Source organism: Cebus imitator, unplaced genomic scaffold, assembly GCF_001604975.1.
Source record: "Cebus imitator isolate Cc_AM_T3 unplaced genomic scaffold, Cebus_imitator-1.0 Scaffold188, whole genome shotgun sequence".
NCBI classification, from domain to species: Eukaryota; Metazoa; Chordata; class Mammalia; order Primates; family Cebidae; genus Cebus; species Cebus imitator.
The window spans coordinates 3429278-3443401 of record NW_016107503.1 but is presented as its reverse complement, the minus strand read 5'-3'; the positions used below and the strand labels follow the sequence as shown (position 1 = coordinate 3443401).

Here is a 14124-nt window from a genome sequence, read left to right as displayed (position 1 = left end):
CCTACAATAGATTTACTGAAATAATGGAATGGCAAATCCATAATTTTTAAACCTAAAGTAGTTGTATTATTTTAACTATTGTTTAGAAGACAGTGAAATTCAAATTCCAGCTCCACTACCTTGCATGATCTTAGGAAAGTTCTTTTAGTTATTTCAGTTTTTGCATCTATAAAATGAGAATAATATTATGTACCAAGTAAAAATTTTGAAAGAATCAGCTGAGAAAATATATAATTAGCACAATGCTTGTCACTAAAATATTGATGACCTGGAAGGGAATTATGAACTAGGGACTGTGCTGCTCCCTGGGATATTTTGTTTGGAAATTCCAGGATTTTAAAGGCCCACAAAGCTGTAAAACATTCTATATAAACAGGAAATATGTACTAAGGACACTGGCTAGAAAAACTTTCATATTTTGCTTTCTCAAACATCGATTGATGATAATCATCTTAAGGTTCCATTAAAAATCAGTTTATTTTATATTAATATGTTCAAATAAGGCTTAAAAAGACAAGGCTTAGCAGTTGAAATTTCAGTTATAAGAGGCATATATGAGAAGATTTAAGAGCAGCAATGTGATATGCTTTTGCAAAACCTCTGGGGAAGATACTGGGTAAAGTGTTACATCCTGAATATTTTAAGAGAGTCCCCAAGCTTTTGGTAGAAAGCATCATATTTTCCAGTAGTATTTCAAATGCTATGCTTTACTTCTGGCTTGAAAAATGTCTTATTATTAAATAAGTGTTCCAACATTTTGCTTTCTGCTCTTCTATATCATTCGCTGTTGAAAGAAAACTATCAGAAAATTTAAAAATAAAACAAACCCCTAAACAGAATATATTTCATGTATTCTATCTATACAGGTATTTTACAGAGTGATTTTAATTATAATGGCAAAAACATTTGTTAAATAAGTCATACATATGACATGATTAAACCACTGACTACTTTCTTTCCCTCTGCCCCCACACCGGGCACGTTACTATTTATTTGTTAATGTTTTCTACAACTCTTCCAAGATATTTAATTTTTAAAAAGTTCAACTTTGATAAATGCACTCTCTCTATAAGACCTCTGTGAATAGAAATATGAAAAGCCAACATGGTGTCATGGGGCAGCTTCCACTGTGATTTGTCCGACAAAGCAAAAGAATGAAGGCTGAGGCAAGCCATGTGTTACAGCAGGGCTGGTCTGTCCCCATGTGACTTCTGTTCTTAAGCGGCCCAACATCCCATGAGGGCCTGCGTGCCATTCTGTGAGAATCAACATGGTTCTCTGAGAGGAGCTTACTTTCTTAGTGTGTTCCCACTTAAGGTGAAAATCACTTACAAAACAATACCAATCAGCACAAAAGTCAGTACTGATTTACATGGAGACTCAGCTACCTTAGAAGGCCATGTAAGGATTTTCAGAATTTTTCTTTGTAAGAAGAAAATGATTCTTGAATGCATCTTTTGAAAGTGCTGATCGTTTCTTTGAATAGGACCAAAATAAATGGCACAGTCTATAATAATAAGAAATGAAGGTCTCTAGGGAATAGGTATGTTCTCAATGGAGAATTTAAGTAGCCGTATATACAATATCTATATTTTTAAGATTCACACTTATTCAAATGATATTAAGATAAAAGAAACATTTATGCTAATAAGAAGCCTTAGTTAAGACCAAAGGCCAGAACTATTTAAAAACTCTGAAAATAGAGAAGTGAAAAAGAGCTACAAAAAAAAAATCTAGAGATTACTTAAAGGCTCTTTTAAGAGTTTTCATGTCTTTCTGGCAGGAGAAAAATAGAAATTCTCTTTGTAATGCTCAAGAGCTTGATATCAAATGCATCATGCACCTTTTTTTTTTAAATGCACTGTCAGTCTTACATAAAGATGGTGCTCATTTATATCAGTTAAGCATAACTTTATATATAGAACAGTGAATTCTTTAGAACAAGGGTTCTTTGTGTGTGGACTCTAGGGTGTCCAGAGACCTCCTAAAATTGTATGTAAACATTTATATACATGATCATATGTCCATTTTCTTAGGGAAGAGAGTGGAGCCTTCAGTGGATTTTCAAAATCAGGGTTGGGGAGGAAGGATAAATAATTGCTGAGTTTTCACCTGGTTTATAATAAGGAGTCTTATTTTTGGCCAAGAAATAAAGTATAAAAGTTAAAAAGAATGTAAGTCCATGACCTGTGCCACAGTATCAGAGTCATCAGTCCACAGGAATCTTTAAACTCATAAACTCTGCAATAAAGGTTTTATAAACTGAATGTTATTTGAAGGTTTAAAGGACACCTTCCATTTTATATATGTTTCCATCCTGAGTTTTCTTATTCCAATTGATATCTTGAACTTGCCTTCTTTAAACTCTACATCATTTTGTAACATACTGTGTATTTCTCCTCAAGTAAGCCAAAGAACCAAAGAATGATGTACATGCTCTTTGGAACCCACTGACTTTCAGCCAGATTGAGCCAACTGAGTGCAAGCTCGACATTACCTGGTTCGCTCCCTTTGCATTTGCTGTGGAGTAGATCCTAAACAGACATTTAAAAACAATCCTCCAACCTAGCACCAGCAGTGTTGCGAATATTTGAGAGAGGCTGTTTTGAGTTGTGTAACTAGAACTCAGTCACTGATGTCACCCTCCTTTGTCCCTGGTTTGCTGGTGTGTTCTGTTTGTTATTCCACCAGCGATCCTATCTTCTGTATCTTCTCCCATCCCTGAAACAGCACCAACCTTGGTCTCTCACCCACACCTGGCTCGGAATCTCCATCCTAGTTTTTTAACAGCTGCCTTTCTGCAATGTTTTCTTCTGAAGCCCGCAGCTGCACAAACTTTAGAGGGGGAGCGTTCTCAAGGGAGAACTGTGCAGATGAGCATTAAGTAGGGCCTGTACTGGTGTCTTTGATGTCGTGCAAATGGCAAGGAATAAAGAAAGTAGGAGTTAGTTATCCAGATACATGATTTCATTTTTATTATATTTTACATTTTAAATAATGTATTCAGGATTTTACTTTGCACATTTAATTTAGTTTTTCTGATTTCCTTTATAAGTAGTTTTGGCTTAAGTTGGTACATACACTCACACATACCTCATCGGGGGTAATCAGCAGCATTCTCAACTGCAGAAATGTCTAAAATATGCGCCATTCAATTAAAAAAGAAATTCCCCCCTTAAAGATCTCTTACTTAAAAAGTATGCCACTGTATCTTATGTTGTATAAACTTACTACAGCAATAGATTGTTGAATACAAATATATGCTAAAGAAAAATACTCAAAAATAGTTGAAAGAATTTAGCCAATGTAAATTGTTTTGTCATAAGTAATTAATTTTGAAATGCCAAATTGTGGATCTAAAAAAAGGTACTGACTTTTTAAATAATGTCTGAAACTATGAAGAAATAAAATGATATACTTTGATTTTTCTGAAGTGCAATTTGATTGTATTTAAAATGCATGTACTTTTCCACTGTTGATTTTCCTTGGCATATTGAGTTTATGCCAATTTTCCTTAGCTCAGGGTACATTCCTCCAAAGCCTACCACCTAGTCTTATATATTTGCATTACTTTTCGTCTACAGTCCTCAATATGCATCAGAACTTGATAATATTATATTCACCAGATCCTAGACTTTCTGTAGCTTCAAACTTACTTAACATTCCTGGCTGATTTGCAACCTCTAAGCCATACACTTTCTGAATAAAAATAATTTTTTGACTGGATAATAGTGAATGCAATATTATCTCTGACTTCATCCCAGATAGGATTTCACATGAAACATGGAAAGGAAAATATTGATAAACATCGTTAGAGAACTGTGAAGACATTTTAATGTTGGCTCAGGACTGCATTTCCTTTGCTACAGAAACGACATTATTGGATATGTGGTTTACAGAAATCCATTTGCTAACATGGCTCCTCAGAGAAGAGCAGTGGGGATGTGAAAATGTTTGGTATTTGAGTATAAGGCTCATCCAAATCTCTTTCCAAAGGATAAATAAGTAATTAATATTAAACATTATTCTTAATTACATACTCAATCATTGCAAATCTAGTGTTTGAATACTCATGTGTTCACAATTGTCCTGTTATTTGATTCAGAGTGGCAGAAAGGAAGTGTCATTCCATCTTTGCCATTTCCTCTGAACCTAATACAAGTCATAGAATGACGAGAAGCTCAGGTAAAAATGTCAAACTAGGTGTATTACATACAGCATTGTACCTAAAGCACAGGCAGGCAAACTGAGAAGATATCTCAGAAGAACATTCCTTCAATAACTGAAGAGCTTCTAAGATTAACCACAAAGGAAGTATTAGGGAGCTATTCAACACTGATTTTATTCCCCCACAGCTTGTCTATTTCTAAATCCCACATGGTGCCTGTTTTCTAGTTCTCTTATAATTGACAAAACTTGTTAGTTTAAGGTCTACATTTGAGTTTGGTCTAGCATCTATTCCATATACCTATATCTATATCTAATCGATAGATACATATATTCCATCTCTCTCTCTCTCTCTCTCTATCTATCTATCTAAAATCCAATCTGGTATGTATACATATATATCTATTCCATAAATATATAGAATAGATGCTAGACCAAACTCAAATGTAGACCTTAAACTAACATAACTCATATATCTATCTATCTATCTATCTACCTATGTATCTATATATATCTATATATATATGAAACTAACATAACTCATATATATATATCCATATATATGTTATGTTATATACATATATCCATATATATGAGTTATGTTATACATATATATATCCATATATCTATGAGTTTCTAAATTAGAAAAAATATCAATTCTCTCAACTGATAGAAAACTAACAGAAAAACGTAAGCTAAATTTTGTTGATACAAACACATTCTACCTTGACGTATTATTTGTTGAGTAATTAGCAGATAATAAACATTCCTTTACATTTTATAGGTAGCTCTACTTTTTGAGAGACATTGTAATGGCTGTATTTTATGTAGATTTAAGATACCATGTGATATCAGATAGTTATTGCTGAGAAGTGACAAAGAAAAGTGAATTTATGAAATTTCCATAAGTTATTAATGCAGAATTTTATTTTTAATGCTTTATTATTCTTCTAGCATTTGTGTATGGCAAATGTCAAACTGCCAAAAATATAGAGGATTTGGGTAGAGGTGGATTCTGTCACCACGTGACCCACGAGTCTAAGAGTATATAGACTCAATATTCTATGGCATATAATAAATGTTCTAAGCCACTTTCAAATACTGTTTGACCACATAATTAAGTTAAAGCAATAACTACATGGAGCAAAGAAAGCAAGCTTATTATTTTAGAGAATATGTCTGATAACATATTTAAAAAAGAGACAAATTCTTTTCAGGGAGGTAGAATTTGATTTAAATATGGATAAATATAGTGGAGGAAGACTTTCCTTTAAAAATATAATTTAAGAGTCACGTCGTTTCTAATTTCTCTTCTCCTTCCCCATTCTCTTTTCTTCCTTTATTTTCCCCTTTCTTCTCTCCTTCCCTTTCCTCTCCACTCCTCTTCTCTCCTGTGATTTTCTTATTTATTTATTTATTTTGAGACAAAGTTTTGCCCTTGTTGCCCAGGCTGGAGTGCAGTGGCACCATCTCAGCTTACTGCAACCTCCACCTCCTGGGCTCAAATGATTCTCCTGCCTCAGCCTTCCAAGTAGCTGGTATTACCTGCCACCATGCCAAGCTAATATTTTGTATTTTTAGTAGAGACAGCTTTCACCATGTTGGCCAGACTGGTCTCAAACTCCTGACCCCAGGTGATCCACCCACCACAGACTCCCAACGTGCTGGGATTAAAGGAGTGAGCCACCCCCCCGGCCTCCTGCGATCTCTTCCTGTATCAGGTGACTACTATACAAATGCATTCCATTAAATATATCGATATACTTGCCACTCAGTTTTCAGCTAATACTTCCTGGTGTTTTCCTCCATCTGAAACTAAGAATAATAACGCTTCACTATGACTTTTTTAGAAATGAAAAACTTATAAACAGTTGGCAACTGTTGCATAAATACCACAGTAATTTGAGGCTTGTCTGCTTTCTGGGTCTCATGATTCAAGGAATCTCTTATTATTATAGTTAGTGTAAAAGTAAGTACTGCAGAAATAGTGTTCTTTAATAGCACAGTGTGACATGAAGCAAAAAACATATATAAGACATAGTCATGTATCTCTTTTAAATTTGATTATGATAAGGAATTGGGAAGTAAATGAGCACTAGAACAGGTATTTAAATTTCTTGACTGATATAGAGAATGTCTTACGTGACCCTCAAAGCACTGTGACAGATAATCGATTGGTAGAAAGTGAGTTAACTGCTGCCTAGTGGGCATCAACCTTCAGCTGAGTATTTAAAGTGTCGTAGTATGGGCTGTTGCAGGAACCAGTTGCTACCTTCAAATTGATGTCTGAAGCCTGAAGTGTATTAGTTCAGCTATTAGATGGCAAAGAAACACTTCAGTTTTTTTTTTAATATAAAACAATAAAAACTTCTCATGATTACTGCTTCATTCCACTTTACACAAAAGTTTAAAAAAATCTTGGGAAATCAGCTATAGTTGAACAGAAAGGATAAAAAAAAAAACCTTTGAAATAGTAGCAGTCATTACCAAAAAGTATCACACAAAATGTACAGAAACGACTTACCAAAATGATATAAGCCAGGAAAAGTGTGTTGAGTTAATTTCAGTTTGTAGAAACAGGGACAAGTTTAGATCTATAAATTTTTTATGAAGCAATTTTGTTTCACCTGATTTGTATGTAAGTCATGAAAACTGAACTGCGTTTCTCTCCTATAAAGCTTGAGGCAAATTTGCCTTAAAGCCTAGAAGAACAGAGTGCTAGAATGTTCTTTTAGAGCCCTCTCTGGAAAGTTGTTTCTGTATGTGTTAGAGAACAATCATCTTGCTTCTGTCATTCTTGGTAGCTAAATGACAAGGTTTTTTTTTTTTTTTTGTTTTGTTTTCTAACAGTGATATTGAAGAATTCAAGTCACCACTAAACTTCGCAGTGTCATTTCTGCCAAACATATCTGACTTGACCAAGATTTGTCATTACGAGTTAAGGGTTAGGCCATTAAACTCCACTTAATCTGCTCATCTTCTAAATTCCAATCACTGAGACATTAATTATATATGAAACTACACGTTTATATTTGCAGTTAACTCGGAGCTTGGCTTATATAGTTTTGCTTTCTCATCCTTTGCCACAATATCAACAACAACAACATTTCTGTACACTTGGTATAATTTCTGTCTCTAGGGAGATAAAGGGTAACATGACACCCAACAAAGTGAATATTTATAATCTTTTAATTTGTGTAATTTTGGTTTCTACTCTATCAGTGGTATTCTTGGCCACAAAGTATCTAACCACATCAATAAATTATGTAGTAATGAAGCTAAATGACATCAAAGCATATATATATGTTTTAATAAAGTACAAAAGAGTAACTGAAAGGCAAAGGAAAAATATCAGTGTATAATGGTCTTAAGATTTGTTGGTATAATTATGCTAACAAGGACAAGAAACGTGCATTGTTGGGGTTTTTGTTTGTGTTGGATTTCCCAGTCTTTTCAAGTGTTCCCATTGAATTGCAGGCTGGGTCAGATCTCCTGAATATGGTGATGTCATTGCAATAATTTTTAGTATCATTATTAGTTGTAATAAAAATCACAAGGGTTATGATTTTAAAACTCCAAGAATCAATATTCAAATTCCATTTTGCTAAGACACATATGAAATGTAAAGTAAGATTGCATCCTTTGGGCACAATGAAGGAAGGCAGCTGAATATTTCACTAAATGACAGGCAAGAAACAAATTGTAATTAAAATCATGTCATGGATAATCTGCAAAGTGTTTTAGTAAATTTGAAATTGCATTTTTAAATGCTCAATTGTATATTTTGTTTCTCTCAATAAAATATGACTTTGGTCAGACTGGCATCTTTAGGAAGGAATGCATATTAAGTTTTATTCTAAAAATGTCTTTCAGGTTGCTACTTTCTGATTTCTTCAAATCATTTTTCTATAATGAAAGGATACTTTAATTAAGCCTCTATTAACTCCATGAAATTACTCTTTCTGTCAAGAACACTTAATTTTTAATTCACTTTTCTGGCCAATTCCAAGTGGCAAAGTGTCTGATGTCTATCCTTGTTTATTCTTGATTGACATATTTTGGATCTGAAGCTCCAATTATTACGTAAGTAAAAATTTTCTCAGAATAGGTGGCAGCACTGTGTGAATTGGGTGCTCAGAATCCAGATCTTTCTTCCACTTCCTTTGTGTCATTTTCACAGCATCAGGTATTGTAAATGTGGTCCCTGAATTTAAGAAGTCACTTGTATTTTTTTTCCACAATATATTTAAGAAATATTCATTTTGTATTTTGTGCCTATCAACTATGAGCTCAGTCCTACTGCTGTATGTGGTGGCAGAAAACATCACCTGAAATACCTACCAGCAGGAATCCTGGGGGGCAGAGATCCTCCCCCTGGCACTGGATGCGGGGCCTGGATGCTATTTAAAAACCCTGCCCTCAGGAAGCTGGGGCAAAGCGCCTCTACCCCAATGGCCGGGAAGGATCCTTTTAAGAGATAAAAATTGACATTAATCAAAGTCTTCTTTATGGAAAACTGTTGATCATTTACATGGAATAAAACCCAAAATCAACAAAGACAGCACATTTTACAAAGAAGTTATAAAATTAAAGGGATGGAATGCAGTTTTACTCACACATTTATAAAATCAACCTAGTTTCCTGAAAAGAAATCTAGTCAACTAGTTACAATTAAAGAGGGTTAGAAGCATCAGAGTGCTAGATAAAATTTCTAAACCTATATTTAGAACAGAAAGCTATGCTACTGAATAATAAAATGAATATTAATGCTAGTCACTGATGTTATTTGCAGAATTCATGCCCACGTCAGTTACAGGCACACAGAAAATAGCCATGATAAGATCTGATACATGTTGCATCCACAGGAGCAGTGCTTTTACTTTAGGGCTATCTCTATAAGTGCTTAAAATAAGGAAAACTTTTACATCATGCAGCAATTACATATTTTTGCAACAGGGACAGGAAAATTGATGCACACAATTATTAATTTGTTATGCTTTTCTATTAGGGATAAGACACGAGAGTTTGCAAAGGTAAAACCATATGCTTTTTCATTTTGAAGAAGAATATTGTAAAGCAAAGAAAAAGTAAGCGGCTTGGAAGTTTATCCATAAAATCATATAATGAATCACAGAATAAAAGAATGTCAGAACTGAAAACAGTCTAGAGATCATCTAGTTGAAAATGTTCATTTTAGACCAACAGACGGAGGCCTATAAAGAGGAGAGGCAGTGCCACGTGGCTGGTAACTACCAGGACAGACTTTTCCCGCCCTAGAATGAAAATAAATCATGAATACATTCCTATTTGCGAGGTTACTATCCTCTGAATATGAGTTAGAAACTCTGCACTTTGGAATAGTAACATTATAATTTGGCGTCTTAACTTCAAGATACTAAAAATCACTCACGAGAAAATTTAATACACTTGCAGTATCGGTGAACGGGCATCACTGGTAACTGATACGGCCAATCAAAGGAAAAAATCGCACTAAACTCCTCCCCCCCCCCAAAAAAAAAAAAAACCAAACGATTGACACCGATGGTTGTACGGAACGTATTTTGTTCAGCCACTCTGAAACGCCTCAGGCTACGTAGCTTCACGTTGATCCCTGGGGTTTTCCTTTAATGCTCAGATTTAGCAAGTTCTGTGTTTGTGAAGAGACTTCACTTGGTATTTTGACACAAACTCTCCACCAAAAATAAGTTAAAATTTGAGGCTTCTTTGAACTTGGGTCAGAATTAAAGGAACTTGGTACACCATATGTATCTTACATCCATGGAGAAAGTTATTGGTAAAGAAAAGCACTCCAGCCTGGCGCCTGGTGACAGAGTGAGACTCTGTCTAGAAAAAACACAAAAGAACAACAACAACAAAAAGAAACAAAGAAAAACTCCCATCTCTTAGATCTTCAGAAATGTTTTCATGAAAGAGCAAAGCTACAATGTGTATTTTAACCGGGGAGGCCCATATGTGTGCACTGGATTAAAGAAAGCTTAGAAGAAAATTAAATGCAGTGAATAAATTAGTTTTGTTTTTGATTTTATGGAGCTTTAGTGAAAGGGTCCTATGAGGAAGAGCTGGAGTCTCTTAAACATTAAGAGACAAGGCAAGAATGCCAAGTGGTAAGTCAGAAAGTGCTCTGAGGTCACTTTCAAGTAGTGAAACTAACTAACTTCCTTGTGAATGCACGGGATGTTTATCATTGAACACAAAGTTAATGTATCTCTGCGCAATGTTTCCCACACAAGGCATTTTCCACATTGGAAATGTTTCATCATTGTCTGAGATAACGCTCCTAATGAAGGTGCTTCATTGAATACCAAGTGGAGTGATCATATATTTATACAGCAGTCTTGTTTAACGTTGCAAGAGTAATGGTATTGTTACAACAGGGAAAACAATGACAACAAATGCAGATTTTATTATATGCTGTGAAAAGCTAAAATAATGCAATTTTAACTGATTATGGATTTATGGAAGTCAAGTAATAGGAAACTCAGTTCAAGAATATTAGATCATAAAGAAAAATAATAACATAGAAAAGAACAGCAAAGAAAAAATGATATAGATGAAATTAAAGAAAATTTGAAGCAAAATAAAAATATGTAGAGTAGTGGCTCTAGATAACTTTAATATGTTACACATTGAGATTCTTATCTTTTTCCTGTTTTTGCCAACATCATCCAAACTGTTTTCTTAGACAAGATGCCCATTATTTTAACTTTTTGAAGGAAACTAATACAAAAATTATTTTATTGTTGTGATTGTATTGATTACTGTTTTTGTTGTTGTGACGGCCTGTCATATTTAATAGCAGCTTTCATCTGCCTAAGCTTCCTACATCACTCATAATGGCTTTGCTATGTTTTTTTATCATGGGTAAAAAGGTCTTTCATTTATTGTGGCATCTCTTCCTTAAGAAACTGTCATTTTTCACAGCTGAAAAAAACAAACAAAATAGAAAAACTGGGGTACATGAATATATATTCAGGTGAGATATTATGTGATAGTAATGCCTTATCATTTTTCTTTTTGAGGTCAGTTATATCGACAGAGACTGCATGAAACACTAAAGTTGTAAGTTTTCACAATTTATACCAGAGAAATAGCAATTCTTTAATTCCCTTGTTTCTTAATCCACCAGGTGTTAAGTTTTGGGATTTGATATAAATTAGTTTTAGTCTTGTTTTCCCAATTGCCCAAGTTGCTAACTCTCTCTGCCTGTTTTCTTTTAACTAATTGTGGAATTTATTAATCAATTATATTGTAGCTAAAAAGTAAATGAAATCTAAAATGTGTGGCAGGAGCAATGTCCATTTCCACGAATATTTTGTTTTTAGTTACATTCTGTGGAGTATTTAATATAAATTAAATTTCATATGTAATGAGAGTATTTCTCTAGCCTTTGCAAGTTCAAGATACAAAATGTGTCACTTCATATATACTTTTCTAAAACTCTGATCTTGATTCTCTCCTTACTGCAGTGGTTCTCAACTTTGGTGGTAACTTCCCTAGCAGTGAGAGTTGCAAATTTGGACTGAGGAAAGTCATTCCTAGTATTCAGTGAGTGGAAGGCTGAAGTTGAAATAAGTGGTATACCCCCTGCAAATAAGAGAATTCTCCAAAGGATAGTAGTATCCACTGAGAAATACTGTACAAGAGTCAAAAAAAGTTTTTTTTAAAGGTGCTAGTTGATAGGTTATGTAATGAGACTGTGGGAAGAAAGCAGCTGACATGGCCTGCATGCTTCCATATGGCTTGATCAACTGAGGAGGCATTCTGACTACGCAGGTGATCTGGAGGTAAACTGGCCTACAGCACAACCGTTTCCAAATCATCCTAAAAATACATATGTAACACTTAATGAGGAGTGTCCAATATTTTGACTTCCCTGGGGCACATTAGAAGAAGAAGTGTCTTTCTCTGCACATAAAATACATTAACATGAATGACAGCCGAGCTAAAAAAAAAATGCCAAAAAAAATCTCATAATATTTTAAGAAACCGTAGTAATTTGTGTTGGGCCACATTCAAAGCTGTCCTGGGCCCCATGAGGCTCCCAGGTCACAGGTTGGACAAGCTTGACTTAAACTCTGTGAAACAAAATATCGTTTCTCATTTGATATTGTAGCAATATCCCTTAAATAACTCTATATTGTAAATTAAGTATCATTAAAAATTTGTGTATGTAACAAACTTGCACATGTATCCCTTAATCTAAAATAGAAGTTGAAATTGTAAACAAGAAATGAAATTTTCACATGTGCACTCTGAAGGCAAGTTGTGAAAAAACATTTGTGAAAAGATAAACTAACAATGAGCTTAAACTGTTTGTGCCTCAGTTTCACCATCTGTAAACTGAAAATTGTAACTGAATCTACCTCATGTGCTGTTCATGAAAATTAAATGAAGCAAATGATTATAAATATAAGCCATCATTATTATTTAGCAGTCTTAGTATTTCTTTAAAAAGAAACCTTTAAGCATAAAACTGAGATAAATTGATACAATTTCCTAATGCAGACTCCCCCACATACATATACAAACCTTTCATAGAAAACATTTCCTTCTTGGAAGATCACATATTAATAATTTACTTTTTATGCCAAAAAGTTTAATAGTAAGGACAACATCTCTGTAATATAAATGTTTGAGATATGACTCTTCAAATTGTTTTCATTAGGTTGCATTTTTGCAAATACACATTATTATCTATGAGTAGACAATAGATACACTGACTTAATAAAAGACAAAAAATTTAGAATTGAAAATTTGAAATACATGCACATATGTATGTGTTTGAGGTGGTGCAGAAAGATTATTTTACTTGTTACTATGTTTGGTCCTTTTCTGTTATACTTTGTTCAGTAATGAGTTTACTTTATACTAGTGTTTTTCAAAATTGGACAGGGGGTATTCCAACAGAGTGCATGAAAGATGGGCAGCAGAAGGAAAACACTGAAAATTCCATTTATATTTATGCTTTTCCTTAACCTTTAGTAATTGCTATGCTTATGTATTAATTTATAAATATATAATCATACTAGTTGATATAAACAATAAATAAAATATACTAACAATATCCCCTGTAAAACTTGCTTATTTTTATTGTTAGATGTGTATGATCAGAGAATTTTGGCAATCACTTATTTAAGTAACAAAACTGTGAGAAAAATGCCGAAGTAAGGATGAAGTAAATGATTTACTTCAAGGGCTTGAATAATCAGGGAAAAGCTTTGATTTTACTTGGCCCCACACAAGGATCTTAGAAGACCATGTTGCTTCTTACACAGTGGTGTTCCACCTTGGATATTCATTAGAAAATACATAATAAAGGCCCAAGTAAACAAGAAGAATATGGAAAATCCATTTCTTCAACTCCTAAAATGAGTTATACATCAACTACATTATGAAAATAAGGATGGTATATAAAAAGAGAAGGCCACAAAAACTCACTGGGAGCACTATTAAAATTACAAATTCCGCTCCCATTATAACAAACCTGGCCATAAATATGCAGCGCTTCATGTATCATAGCTATGCCTGTTTGTAGTGTGATTATTATGTGAAATCAAGTATTGAAATTGAATTTCCAGTCAGACTTAAATTGTTAAATTTTGTACCAATAATATGAAAAGTGAATATTATTTCAAAATATTTCATTCTTTATTTTATATTTTGTATGTTCTATAATAAACATAAAACAATAAAAAATAAGGCAGAACATTGATATGATTTATAAGTGAGTATTCATACAGTGGAGCGTTTGGGCCCAAAATATTTGATGGAGAAACATGAGCAATAATTTGAAGAGCTGAGAATACAGTGCAAGCGTTCAGAAGTAAGATCCTTTCTTCCTTTCTTTTTATTTTTTTGAGACAGAGTCCCACTCTGCTGCCCAGGCTTGAGTACTATGGGGTGATCTTGGCTCACTATCACTTCCATCTCCCGGGT

The 14124-nt window shown here is 33.9% G+C and overlaps 1 protein-coding gene across 4 annotated transcripts in view; it reads right to left on the bottom strand.

The window, feature by feature from the left end:
- The window catches only part of EPHA6 (EPH receptor A6), a 980105-nt gene that overhangs the window by 139571 nt on the left and 826410 nt on the right, over positions 1 to 14124 (bottom strand). For 3 of the 4 annotated variants that reach the window (XM_017546189.2, XM_017546191.2, XM_037744877.1), the window contains one exon: positions 8509 to 8634. The exons of the other annotated variant lie outside the window; for it this stretch is intronic. In XM_017546189.2, coding sequence (XP_017401678.1) covers positions 8509 to 8634 — 126 coding nt within the window. The remainder of the gene's footprint in view (positions 1 to 8508; positions 8635 to 14124) is intronic. 4 annotated transcript variants of the gene reach the window in all.